General features: G+C 47.7%; 1 protein-coding gene and 1 long non-coding RNA gene across 2 annotated transcripts; both read left to right on the top strand.

Moving 5' to 3' along the window:
* The first annotated feature begins 419 nt into the window (after positions 1-419).
* Positions 420-6,664, top strand: LOC121835961. Its single transcript, XR_006077730.1, has 3 exons — positions 420-542; positions 649-693; positions 6,597-6,664. It is a non-coding gene; the product is annotated as an uncharacterized LOC121835961 (long non-coding RNA).
* Positions 6,665-7,688: 1,024 nt separating this feature from the next.
* Positions 7,689-9,758, top strand: LOC121047013. Its single transcript, XM_042290289.1, has 4 exons — positions 7,689-7,758; positions 8,642-8,709; positions 8,795-9,017; positions 9,592-9,758. The coding sequence occupies exons 3-4, from the start codon at positions 8,825-8,827 to the stop codon at positions 9,756-9,758; spliced, it is 360 nt and encodes a 119-aa protein (XP_042146223.1). The 5' UTR covers positions 7,689-7,758; positions 8,642-8,709; positions 8,795-8,824.
* Positions 9,759-14,569: the final 4,811 nt, after the last annotated feature.

Raw genomic sequence — 14,569 nt, 5'->3', positions numbered from 1 at the left:
ATCAAAACTGTGCTGCTCAAAGCACAGTCTTTGTGTCACGGTGAGGCAACATTTAGCTCAGTGACAGTACGGACAACTTTCCTCACCTTCCTTAAATCACAATAGAGGTAAACAAACCAACTGTTGCACCAGGTGCAAGCTCACTCTGTGATCTCAAGTGGATGATACGTATCAGTGGCATACACATTTTTCAAGCATGTTGTTTGTTGTCAACTGTCTGTAGTACAAATAACTACCCTTACTAAATGCATCATTCAGATAACTGTCATGGCTGATGATGGTGTTTCAACCACTTACGGTTAAAACGAAAAAATGCCTTTCCATCGAAGGAGCCGGCATCTGATGCTAATATCTAGTGTCCTTCTTTCAGCCCAAAGATCAGGAAAAGTTCAGACAGCAACTAGTTAAACAAAAGAATAACACAGACCTGGTATTTGAATTGGAGACTCAAAAACGGAGAGATGTTACAGAGGAACTGAAAGAATTGCGAAGGACCAACGCACTGCTACAGAGAGCACTTTGCTCCAAAGTGTTTGAGCTCGGTAAGCCAGCAATTTGACACATGGGATTTGTGACCGCTCTTAGTGGAATTTTGCTATTGTGAAATGTGGGTTGTGGTATTCTATTCCAAGTTAATGTATGTTCTAGAGTCAAGACTCCTGGAGCAGTGGCCTGGCAGCAGCACACCTCTATGTAAGTCGCAATGCGTAATCACAGCTTATTTTTGATAATGCGGTGGCTCAAAATTAAACGATGTACACTGTGGTATACGCTTATCTGAAATACGCAATTGGCAGTTCTGTGCAATATTCTCGTGTACGTGAAAGGCTGCTTTCACAACTATTAATGTCTTAGAAAGTGCATCTGGACAGCGTCAGATTAAGAGAGTACCTTTATTTTTGGATACTCACGAGTCAGATCCAAGAGAATGACGTTAGGCGTTCCAACTAAGCATGTCCCTGTGTGCATACAAAAGCTCTCACAGGCTGCTTCATAATGACCTGACATTGCCCTGCATATGAGGCTACCATTTGTGTCTTCAAGAGAAGGAATGTTTCTGGTGAGAAGAAACATCTTGCTGCTGTCTTGTGTGCAAAGAGTCATCAACTAGTGGTGCTGCATGTACAGAAAGACCCAGTCGGTGTGAATGGGCAATGATATATTGGATGCAGCGGTCATGCATAGTTTGCAGCCCATTTTGGTTAAGACTACATCATATTATTCGGGGCCAATAGAACTTTAGTTTATTCCCAGGCTATAAATTAGGTTACTCTAGAGTTCGGGGAAAGTAGGCTCATGCCCGGAACAGATTCAGTAGCACACTTTTTGTGGGTCTTCCATATTGTGGCAGAATTTACTGCTCCTGCATCAAGTCAGTGTTTGTTTTATTTCTCGGTAACACTATATGTCTACACACTTTGCATACATTTTCTGTTTCCTTCAGCGCATCTGACTGCCACTTGCGGGCATCTTCTAACTCCGATTCCCTCAGACCCTGTCTCCGGATGAATATGACACTGCAATACTTCGCTCTTGGCAAAAGGGTTTATTCACTCACTCATTGCCTTGGGGTTTTCGGGATCGGGGGACGGTCATCAGCGAGGCCGGGGGAGAGTCCGCTGCCACCGCAGCTTCTCCGAGTCCGAGCGGTGGTCGTCCCCACCGCGTCATGGGGACGTCGTCGTCCAGGGTCGCTGTCCGGTCCGTTTGTCGAGTCCGCCACTCGACGTAGTGCCCGCACTCCCTGCGCCAGCGTCCGGCGCCGTCCGAGCTCGCCTCCATGACCGGTCCCTTGTGAAGTCGGCAGCCCCAGCTCTCTGCCTTTGTCTCCGTGCCCCTCTTAAGACCTTCCCAAGTCCTTGTCCCGCCGACCGTCCAATCGGGAACCTTCCTGCGAGCCGACCCTCCGACGTCAGCGCTGGGTGAGGGGGCGCTTGCCCCGTCCCTCCCGAAGAGCTCGGACGTTCCGCGACCGGACGGCGACTGGAAACGGGAAGGTCACAGGGAACGAAGGAGCGCCCGACAATACGGCGGCGGGGACCGGGAAGGTCACGGAGCGCGGGGGAGCCAGGGAGAGGGTCCCCACACCTCCCCTCCCTCAAGGCTCGGACCCCGGGGGGCTTGAGGTTGCGTGGTCCCCAGGACCCTTGGCAGGGAGCTCGTTCAGCTGAGTGTCGCCGATGACGACGAGCACCCTCGATGATGATGATGGCATCAAACCAGGCAGGTCAGCGGTGAACGTTGATTCACTGGGAAGCTCGTGACCGACGGAGCACGGTCCACGAACTGGTCCGGAGCACCACAGCTCACAACACGGACGGGCACTCAGGCACACACAACACGCCGGCTCTTAAAGATCGCTTCCGTCCCTAATGTAGCAGACAGCGAATCGCGCAAAAACGAATAGCGGCACGCTATATCAGACAGCGAGACGAAACCAAAATCTTTCGATCGTTGGACATGCCACGAGATAAAAACAAAACTCTTCATTTCAATACCAACAGGCAGGCAATCATCAAGAACGTCACGCTACACGTTCAAGAGGTACATAAGAGGAAAACTATTCTTTAACTAAAAAGTATGAGCAATCATTGTATACTCAAATCGTACATACGCCCACTATACAACATTTGCTACTATCAAACTCAACCGCATTCTTTTAAAACAGTAAGCAATCTACCAGAGCGTCAGAACCGCACACCTCTGACAACAATATTAATCTCCAACACACTCGCGAAGAACGCACAAAACCTCAAAAACTAAGAATAACCTTCCGTAAAACAGAAACGGTCACAAATCCAGTCGCGTTCGCGAGGTGCGACTCGAAAAAAACACGCTGCCAACAATCCATGACGGGCACTCATGCACTCGGCGTTCACGCAACCCGAGCTACAAACACGCTACAGCCAAGCTACGCAGCACGCCTTCATCAGAAGGGGTAATCACCTTACTGAGAGGCCGTTGTTCCGTGGTACCGGCCACTTACACCAGTACAAAGGGAACAGTACCTGGATCGTGCGAACAGATCTCATTGGACAGCCTATTTACACGGCTATGTCCGTAACGTCTGGGCATCTACCAGACGTTACCGCTTCACCGCTCGGAGGTGACCACCCAACAGGAGCGACGAGCGCGTAACGGCGGTCCGCACCGAACCCCGCACGGGCTCGATAACCGCGACAAGCGCATCGACGCACGTTAGAGTTCTCCTCCGGCCAAACTCCGACACCGCATAACTAAAAAGTCTTCCAGCTGATGTCAAGGCCGGCCGGGATCGAGCAATAAAGGTACGCCGTCCACGCGTCTCGCGACTCTTCGACGTTCTCGAATCGAGCAACGTGTCCGCATACAAACGCAGTAGGTTACGCACAAAGCTCGCCCCCAGCCAAGTCAACACGCCGCATGACTGAAAAGTCTTCTTGCGACTGTGAGGACAGGCAGGGTTCGAACAATGTAAGTATCCCACACGCGCACCTCTCAACTTCCGCGCAACGAGCGCGATACCGAAATGCCAAATAATCTAACCGGCCGGTCTTGGAAATGGACGAGCTAATAAACTATATTTGCTCTGCATAAACAGTTTCCGCAGCGTCGAAGTGTCTACAGCATTTACCGCCGCATTCCAACACCCGCTACCCATTCATGCAAAGGCTGCAGTTAGTACAGCGACGGGCTGACCCAACGCACAACAGTTATAGGCCGCCGACGGCCATACCGCTGCCATAATTTCTAGGCTTCCCGGGCACGTACCCGCCGACGTGAACCGTACGTTTTCCCGGGCCAACCGCGCATCTGTACAGGATAAAACTATGAACAACTCGTCACATCATCGCAAGACCGCCACTCCCCTCGTGCAGGTTTTCACTGCACGAGCCCAGCTCTTTCCTCACCTAGCTGTCTTTTCTCACCTAAATTTATAATTTATCTCTAATCCAGGCCTCTGCACGACCAATTATGCTCTCTACGCCCTCGCGTCCCAACGTGAACCAAAGCACGGCCGAGAACCGTACTGCATCCGGCGGCAGCGCAAAGCGCGCGCTGGCCGCCGCTCCTCCGGAGACTGAGAAAACGAAATGAAAGAGTCACTCCCGCCGCGAGGCTCAACCATCGATATGGCGGTGTGAGGATCCGGAACCAACTGTGCGCACAATCAAACGGAATCAACCTCACGACTCTACAACCAGAAACGCACGGGTCATGCCCATCGCGCCAGACTGGACTCCACGGAGCATTACACACGCACAGCCACTGATAAAGTGAAAACGGAAACTCTGTGGTTTTCGGGATTCCGATGTCCACGCACCGGACATCGCGTACCCGGCACGATTTAGTGGGCTCAGCCCCTAAATGTAGCCTCTGGCCACAAGGTACTCGTTCAAAGCGATCTTGGTCGGAACCACAAGAGCGCATCCGTACCTTAAAACGCTGTCAACTAACGACGCTCAAAACCGCGCCGACGGCTCAAGCAAGGCCAACTGGGAGCTAGCATGCGATCAAACCGAGACGCTAGTCTCCTCCCGGACAAAATGCAATGCGGGAATAATTTCCAAACACAGTACATGCAACCGCCATCCGCAATGGGTGTGTTCTCCACCCGGAGCGATGTGTCTCTAACGCGTCCGATCGGTAACAAGCGTTCCAAAACATTGCATCGATACGCGAGCAAAGGCGGTTAGGCGCGTCACATCCCCCAAGGCGTGAGCCGGCATCTTTCCAGCAGACATGGACGGCCGGAGGCGTAGGTGGGGTGACGCCCGACGCTACATGCCTCGAGGAATGCGGTAATTTCGACGCATACAGCGCTCTTGCGTAGCAGGATCAACCTGCCAGCATCCAACGGTGCGCTGGACAGCAAATACTCATGGCGCTTCTCGTAACGGGGGATAAGTAAATTCCTGACAGGCTGGGGAAAAGGGTTAACCCCTTAAAACAGCGGTCAAAATCCGCGCCTTCTAATCAGACAGGCGATAATGTCAGGGCCTCCGTGCGGCGCTCCCGCAACGAAACTTCGTGCGGCGCTCCCGCGACAAAGATGACCCCCAAAAAGAGAGCGAAACAGTGCCCCAATTCAACCGGAAGCAGGTTAGGAATCGGAATGCCTGCCTGATCGAAAATCAGGCCCCACGTTGCGGCGCCAGTTTATGCGGGCATCTTCTAGCTCCGATTCCCACAGACCCTGTTCCCGGATGAATATGACACTGCAATACTTCGCTCTCGGCAAAAGGGTTTATTCACTCACTCATTGCCTTGGGGGGTTTCGGGATCGGGGGACGGTCACCAGCGAGGCCGGGGGAGAGCCCGCTGCCACCGCAGCTTCTCCGAGTCCCAGCGGTGGTCGTCCCCACCGCGTCATGGGAACATCGTCGTCCAGGGTCGCTGTCCGGTCCGCTTGTCGAGTCCGCTACTCGACGTAGTGCCCGCACTCCCTGCGCCAGCGTCCGGCGCCGTCCGAGCTCGCCTCCATGACCGGTCCCTTGTGAAGTCGGCAGCCCAAGCTCTCTGCCTTTGTCTCCGTGCCCCTCTTAAGACCTTCCCAAGTCCTTGTCCCGCCGACCGTCCAATCGGGAACCTTCCTGCGAGCCGACCCTCCGACGTCAGCGCTGGGTGAGGGGGCGCTTGCCCCGTCCCTCCCGAAGAGCTCGGACGTTCCGCGACCGGACGGCGACGGAAACGGGAAGGTCACAGGGAACGAAGGAGCGCCCGACAATACGGCGGCGGGGACCGGGAAGGTCACGGAGCGCGGGGGAGCCAGGGAGAGGGTCCCCACACACTTCAAGTGCCATGTTGCCCGAATCTCCAGAAAATGAACACCTTGAAGCTGGTACGTACCACTTTAGAAGAGAATGGTCTTTTGTAGTTAATTGCAAGAGATAGTACCTTTCTTCCATCCATTACCTTGTTCATTTGATCGTGTTTCAATAAGATCTTAAACATCAAGGACAGGAGAAGAGAATGGTCTTTCGTAAATTGCAAGAGATAGTACCTTTCTTCCATCCATTACCTTGTTCATTTGATTGTGTTTCAATAAGATTTTAAACGTCATGGACAGTAAGTTGTGTTCACGAACAAACTGTACATCTTAGCAAAAAAAAGAATTAATACATTTGCTGCTGTTTCAAACAGTTTCACCAAAGAAAAATACATTGACCAGTTATATAATGCCCGTGGTATGATGCACAGTTAACAACAACAAAAAAGTTAAAGGGGATGTCAAGAGACCTACATAACAGCTTGCTGCTGCCTTGTGTGCAAAGAGTCGTCAACGAGTGGTGCTGCATATACTGAAAGACCCAGTCGGTGTGAATGGGCAATGACATATTGGATGCAGCGGTCATGCATAGTTCGCAGCCCATTTTGGTTAAGACTAGATTACTTTATTCGGGGGCAATAGAACTTTAGTGTATTCTCAGGCTATAAATTAGGTCAAGAGTTCGGGGAAAGTAGGCTCATGCCCAAAACAGAATCAGTGGTACACTTTTAGTAGGTCTTCCATATTGTGGCACAATTTACTACTACTGCATCAAGTCAGTGTTTGTTTCATTTCTTGGTAACACTATATGTCTACACCCTTTGTATACATTTTCTGTTTCCTTCAGCGCATCTGACTGCCACTTCAAGTGCCATGTTGCCCGAATCTCCAGAAAATGAACACCTTGAAGCTGGTACGTACCACTTTAGAAGAGAATGGTCTTTTGTAGTTAATTGCAAGAGATAGTACCTTTCTTCCATCCATTACCTTGTTAATTTGATCTTGTTTCAATAAGATCTTGAACATCATGAAGAGTAAGTTGTATTCACCAACAAATTGTACATCTTAGCAAAAAAAAAAAAGTAATACATTTGTTGCAGTTTTAGACAGTTTCATCAAAGAAAAATGCATTGGCCAGTTCTGTTACATAATGTCTATGGTATGATGCACAGTCAATAACAGCCAAAAAGTTAAAGGGGACGACAAGAGACCTACAGTGAGGGCAACGAAAGTATCACATATGGCTCCGCAAGGCTATCACACTGCCCCGCAACTATACAAAGCACTTGCCATTGCAAAGAGAAATTTTCACACAAACTGGTGTCCTTTAAAAAAAAAATCGAACCTGTTGAGAGGAGCCGTGCACGGAATCCTTTCTAGGATGCATGACTGCAAGCTCACATGCGACATATTTGCTTGCCTGGCTGCCAATCAATTGTCTGTTATCTGGTATGTGATCTCCTGTAGATCACACAGATTACTCTCACAATATGGAAAGCAGGAAAATTCCACCCTGTCCTGGGATTTAGAGCAGGGATAGTTTCTATCATGGCAAGTATTCCGCCAACCGAATGATCTATTCTGGTGTTTGCCATTTATAGAACGAGCAGAGTTTCTCAACATTACAGATATGACTTCTCTAACCGGCCTTAGGAGCAATGAGTTTGGTAGTGACATGAGGATTTAATGAACAACTGTTAAGAATGTCCCCAATTTAGGAAGTTAGACAAAAAGAATGCGGTGGTACTTTCTATAAAAAGTGGAAACTAAAATGGCTGAACACAGAGCGGGGCACTTTCTACGAAAGAAAATAAATGTTTGATTGTTTCCTATATGTGATGTCTCCATCAAAATTTCATTTGAATTATCAGTCACATGCTCTTACCGTGAATGTGTGTTACCACGGGATTGCTTCGCAGGTGAAGATTGCAGCACTTCTTATGAAGCCTGTGGACAAGGATCGAAAAGCCCCTGCAAAGATGCTTTTGTGGCCACTGCTTCAGACCAAGGTGAAGTGCCCAGTCGTATTGCAGTGATGTGATTGCTGCACCAAACTGCTTACCCTGCTACATTCGACCAAAGTGTGAGGAATTTGCGCCAACGTATACTGAAAAGATTATAGCTGCAGGCCTCACTTCTGGGTCTGATTGTTAGGGTATGCTTGTGCGGGTTTTCAGGACTTTCGATAATTGCCTTGAATAATGTACTGTTCGATTTGCTTTTGCAACAAGCACTGACAGTACTCGGAAGTTTTGCAACAAGTCTTGTGGTCTGTTATGGTGGGTTAGTTAGCTTTGTTGAGTGCACTTCTCCCCGCATATCGGTGTACTGCAGTGAAGCGACAATTGCAAACTAAGCGTCGTGACGTTGCGTGTCTTGCTTTGCCGTACTTCTCCAGAGCGAGACGTGGTGCAAGAAGGTATATATGGACCCTTTTGTAGGTTTATATTTATGCTTTGTTTTTTGTCTGAATTAAGAGTTGCAGCTTTGTTACAACCCCCCTCCCCCTAGAACTTGAAGGACCCATAAATCTATGTGCTGAAAATGATTGTTTCTTGACATTTGTTCAGTGGGATTTCATACCTTAAATAATCATTCACGGCAGTTTGCGCTGTCCTTCATCGGTTGTCTTGTTACCGTGTCTGGTGCTTCCACACACGACTAAACAGCTAATGTTTGTTCTCCTAATATTTGCAGTCTTTCCTCCTCACCGTATGCAGAAATATAAATGAAAATAAAGTGTGCAATTATACTCCACAAGCTCTTTTTGCTTCTCCAAAATGAACCCTTGGCTGCTCTAATAGCTGCTCCAAAATGACTAGGACCAATCGCATCACTGTATTGTAATAGAAGCGTGTAATGCTTAATTGTGCATGTATTATTTTATTACAGAGAGAAACTCAAACGATTACCATGGTGAGCAAAAAACAGCGGTGGGTCAACAAAGAGAGGATGGCAAGGTAAGGTATATCCTTGCAGAAACATGCCTCAATTTTCTGAACATCACAAACCTATGCGATCCTTGCAATTGGTCTGGCGTTTCAGGTGTGCGCAGGTCAAAACGTGTGGATTGACATGGAAACCTGGGAGTCCCTAATGGAGCAAGAGACAAACTCCAAGTTCTGCAGACTGGCCGCAGTCTCACTCTGGCCAGCCGACGTCCTTGCCAAGAGGAGCGTAACAGGCACGCTCCCCAACTCAGTGCTCTTCCGAGGCTATCAGGATCCATTTCCAGCACTTACTCCAGCGAAACTGAGGGCATTCAAAGGTACTCATGATTTTATTTAAGCATTCCAGTTATAGTCCATTTACTGTTAACTCTGTCTGCAGGCCAAACCCACAAACTTTTCGGGCCAATCCCATTGCTCTGAGGTGACGCATGGATCACACCAGCTCACTGTCCTGCTGCATTATCGCCAGCCTGGCGAGCTTGCAAAGTTCTACCTATGCCACTATTTTTAATTTTTAGCAGAATATTTATATATTTCTGTGATAGCACTATCTGATATTCAGAACGGTTTCAAATTTGTGCTGGAATACCAAGTTTGGAATCAGGGAAGCCTCGGAAAGTTGAGTTCAGGCAGGCAGAAACTCTGTATCAGACAGCAAGGTTGTCTGGCTCAGCTGGTAGTAGTGCATAGCACGGGAAGGTGGTGAGAGAAGAGGTGATGGATGCAATCGGTGATACGGAGCATGTCGGACGGTGAACGTGTTGGAATACCAAGAAAAGGGACAATGAATAAACATTCGTTACATTTTATAGGTGTTCATATAAAATGCAGTGGCTTTTGATTTGTATCTGAATACCTCCCATCAATACAACTGGGTGTTTTTTCTTGCAGAACTGTTTGGTCACTACCTTGACAAGCGCGGTGCTAAAGACAAGGAAAAAAAGGATAGGCTCAAGAAGTTGCGGGTGCACCTTTCGCGCAAGATATCCGACCTCAGGCCCCCAAAGTCCCAAAGGAACATCTTTCCACCAGCTGATGCTAAACAAAGCACTGAATGACACTTGAAGGTGCTTCGAAAAGAACTGTGCGCTTCATCCAACCTTGTGAAGCCATTATTTTTTAAGGTTTATGTTGCCCACAGAATCACTTTTTTTTTGTGTTGCATTTTTACATTGAGTGATTGACTGGTTTTGCTCCTGCGTGAAAATATTTTTAAATCAAAATGTTCTGAAAAAACTAAGTTTTAAAACAGGTGTGTATGTTTTTGTGAGCTTTAGTCACATTCCAGGGGCCCTAATCTGGACAGTTGGCGAGAAAGTCGGCGAGAAATCCGGCGGCTATGATGGCCGGCGCCAAGGTCAAGTGCGGCGACGGCCAATCACGGTCTCCAGATTTCTCGCCGACTTTTTCTCCAAGTGTCCAGATTAGGGCCCTAAGAGGAGCTTGTTTGATTTTGGTGTTGGTTTTCTGCTGTTCTAGTCACTCTAGCTTGTGAACAAAACCAACGATCCTTCAGGAGCGCGTGGCATTGGACTGCCTGTATGCCGCAGCACAGAGGCAAGATATCACTTGCACCGAGCATCTGCCAGCTCCGAGAGTGTAGGGCTACCACAGCCTAGCTTCTCGTCCTGCCTATTGTCACCGCTTTGATGATGCTGTGGTGTTTGCGCCAAAGCAGTGATAACATAAAGCTTAAGCAGCCGGATGTTGGCCACCCTTAAAGAAATGGCAAATGCTCAGGGCAAATGCTTTCTCTTCGTTGTGCTGTGGCACGTGCTTCGTCCGAAACCACTCCCTCCTGTGGCTTCATTAGCTTTGTCTGACACTGTGCTTGATGTTAAATCTTTTCATTATTTGAATTTTTTTTCTCCGATAGGCTCAATCAACTGGAGCATTGACTGTCAAAGTTTGGTTTGTCCCATAAAACATGAGTACAAGTAGCTTGTTTGAGCAACACTTGCTTTCAGTGTTTGCTTGTTTATTTCCAGTTTTAATCGAAACTCTCATAACTACATAAAAGGACTTCGAACCTTGCATACATTCTAGGAGGAAGTAGTTCAGTCTAAGAACAAAGACATGTTCTCGTGTTTCAGTTCAGAGGAATAAAGATTTTTAAGCAAAACAAACAGTGTAGTATCTCTTGTAACAGCTGAAGCTCTTTTATGATAACTGCTCATTAAATCTAAAGTTCTGTTTTCTTGAAGCCAAATGCATGGGAATTGAAAGTCGAGAGATTAACAGGAATGTTTGCTTAACAGATGAGCATTGCTCCCTGTACCACGGCCCTTCGTACAGTGGTTTTCTTGCATTAGTTTGATACTTGTGGAAATCGTGCACATTCAGATATCTACTGGAATTTCAGCAATAATTGCCTTGTTCCAGTTTCTGGATATGGCTCTTATATTAAATACAATATTGATAAATTAGCTCTAGCTTGCTAGTCCTTCATATCTGTTTGGAATTTCAAGCAGAAACGTTTTTTGACCTTGCTGGGCCATGACACATTGAGCAGATACATCATCTGCAAAATAAAGTACAAGGTTTTCAAAACCTGGTGGACAAGCAAATTCTACGATATAGCTTGCACTTCCCAAGCCTTCAGTTATGACAACGAGCTCTGTGCAAAGTAATGCAAGCTCCCGAGTTTCTTGTCCTAGTGAGAGGATCTTTCGAATTACACAGTATGTGCCATCCTTCATTTTCAAGTAGCACGAACATGTCTTCTGGGCACGACCATAGCTTGTTCTACTGAACACAACACCATTAATCTGGGCTCGTTCATATGAAGTCGTTCGTGGCAAGAAGCCAAATCTTTCAGAGAGCAGGTTTAAGTGGTTTTCAGGTAGGTCTTCAATTTGTGATGTGCCTAGTGGTTTTGTTCCTCGCACTTCCTTTCGTGTGTGCAACATCTGCCGACAGAGAGTTTTAAGGCGGGGAGGCAGCGTAATCGCTTCATTGAGATATCCCAGTGTTGCGTGCATTACACATCATTCTCCAATTTGATACGGCACATACCTAGAAGCACTTATTTGACGCAGAATACTTCCAATCTTGTTCTCGTACGGGAAAGTAGAGGTCCCCCAGAGAGGGCCCAGCATTTGGACACTTTTGGGGAGATGCAACAGAATGTGCACATTGAATGTAGCTGCTGGTTCTTTGTAAAGCAAAGCACATTTCCTTACGAATTCTGTGAGCAAACCCTCACTGGCATGTACATCTTGTTCTGTTACAGCTTCTTTTAGTAACAAAAACACTGCTTGGGATAGCACAGAAAAGTGTCTGAAAAACTGGGGAGGTAGAATGTCTGACAAGCAAGGCAAAGCATAAAAAAGAAGAAACGCTTTCCACTCGCTTGCTTTCCACAATGCTCGCTCGGTTAGAGGGCGGGGGAGGCGGGGAAATCCAATGGGTGGTCTGATCTTGCAGATGCGAGCATTGATCTCTCTTATCTGGGCTCCGATATAGAAAGGTCCAGTGGTGCAGGTTAGCCACAGCTCTGTTAGTTGCCTTGTCACACCTTCCAGTACAGCATGCATATAATCGGGCGAAAATCCCCACACAAGATCCATTCCCTTCAGTTGAATTAAGGGTGTCGGGCCATTGACTCCATTGACCACCCTACTCTGCGTGCAGGCTCCTATCATGTTGTCGCATACATCTTGATGTGACCGTTCTTGCGCAGGACCGCTGTAGGGAAATTTCACCGTACCTGAAATTCAAAGCGAAGTTAACCCGTTAACTTCAGCACCTATACATGAGGACAATGTTTTGTAGCAGTGCAGTGGAAAGTGGACAGGTGATTAGGGGGAATTGGTGGCCGAGTGGCCTAAAGCGCACAGCCAGCTCGACTTGCAGGGAGTGAAATCTCACGCTGCAGAACCGAGGAACCCTTGGTCCGAGCCCGACCCCTGCCTGTTTTGATCTGGATGGGCATCACGCCGGCATGTGGTTGTGTATCACTACTGCAATCGTACTGCACTGGCGAAATTGCTCACCTACAGCGTGAACCAGTGTCCCATCATACTGGCAGACCCAGGGCCGTATATGCAGAGAGTTTGGCCATTCGTTGGGAAGTATAGGAGACAAATGAGGAGCCGCCATTAGCGGAAAGCGGGCTGGGCGTGTTCTAGGGCATCTTCAGAAATTCGAATGTGGCCAACCAGAAGCCGGAAATAATATTCTGGCGGTGGTCGCTACAAACAAACTTGGTAAGTGCATCGGAGTAACTCTTGGTGACTAAAAATATGGTGCACGTGATGTTTCAATCACGGTCATCCAAACTCGTGGAAGAGAGCGACTAGTGGAACAATCGACATAATCGGTACGTCAAGCACCGAGGGCCGGGAATCTGCCGTCCGAGCGGTCAAACTCTGTCCGAGCAAAACAGAGTTGAGCGGCGCATTCGTTTCTTACATCTTTCTGCATGATCATGATAGAAACATCACGCGCACCCTATTTTCAACCACAAAAGGTTGCTGCACGTTACTGTTACGCACTTATTAAAACCATATAGAAACATATACCTTTGATTAAAACAGTTAATTGCTACCACCGCTAGGGGATCCTTTTAGGCTTCTAGATGGTCAAGAAAGCATGCCAAGCCCCACTTTCTGCATCTGGTGCATGCCCTGGCTCTGCCAGCGCCTCCCATTGACCAAACTCTCTGTATACACGGCTCTGGGTGGAACAACCTTAAGCTGTATAAACATGAACGTCCAATTTGACCTTTTACAGCGGAGCTGTTAAGGGCTAGTTTCCTCAGTATGGTTTTCGCGGGCAAACAAATGTTGACACAATACTCCGGACAGCTACCGCCATCTATATGCAGCTACGGCAACCAACAACCGGCTTGCCTGTTGTCTGGATGCCGCTATACTCATAGATGGTGTCAACCTTTCCAGCCTTTCCCCTCTGCCTTGCCGACATGCAGCCGGCCATTACTTCATTGTACCATAGTACAGCTTCGCTGGTCTTCTTTCTTCACCAGAGTGGAAAGGCTGAAAGTTTTTTAGGAGGGTTGTCAGATGCAGCGTGCTCGTAGCTGCAATTTGAATGCATGTGTAGGCGTATCAGCCACTTTTAAAGACCATGTGTGCCCAAATGAGGAGTTCCATGCCATGATTATGAGACAACAGCTTACCTTCTACAAGGGTTCCATACTCCATGCACCATGAACAGCTCTGGTATCCATTATACTGTTTCATATTTAGGAGCACTGCTCTTGCTGGAGAGTCAACGAAACAAAAAATGGTGTAGAGGAAAGAGTGAATCCTCTCGCTGCCATGGCACCAGGTGATGTGGCCAATGTTGTTGAACTCCTTGACAAAACTTTTGATGAGTAAGTGTAACGGTGGATGTTTCTTCGAAAACCAAAGTCCTCCAAGGAGTATATGCTGCCATCGAGTCATCACAGGAAGTTCGTTGACAGTCAGTTGGATTGGCCACATTGAATGTTTAGCCGACTTAAATGCCACTGCCCCATCCGCATTGAAGCTCATTGTGATGTCGCTCCATGATAAAGCAAGGCTTTGTCTTACTCGTTGGTACAGTTTGCCATCTGTAATGTCTGTGTAATGGCTGTGCAACGTTGATTGCCATTCCTTAAGACTCTTGTACAGTTATTCACTTGTTTGTGCTATGACGCGCTGAAGCTGGCTGCGAATGTCAAATATAAAGTAAAAGGAACCGTTTGACACAAGTTGCCCAATGGTGAAGCTTTGGTGGCAAACCTCGCATTTCAATTTTTTGTCTCGCTTTGTGCTGAAGAAGCCTGCTCCTAAATAACTTGTACATGTTTTGCAGAAATAATGAAACTTGAGAAAACGGCTTTGCTTCAAGTTCCAGAGCTTTTGGAGCATGTACTTGGTGG

Source organism: Ixodes scapularis, unplaced genomic scaffold (assembly GCF_016920785.2).
Source record: "Ixodes scapularis isolate PalLabHiFi unplaced genomic scaffold, ASM1692078v2 PGA_scaffold1__304_contigs__length_218370807, whole genome shotgun sequence".
NCBI lineage: Eukaryota > Metazoa > Arthropoda > Arachnida > Ixodida > Ixodidae > Ixodes > Ixodes scapularis.
Note: the sequence above shows the minus strand (reverse complement) of the source record. Positions and strands in the feature narration are given on the sequence as shown.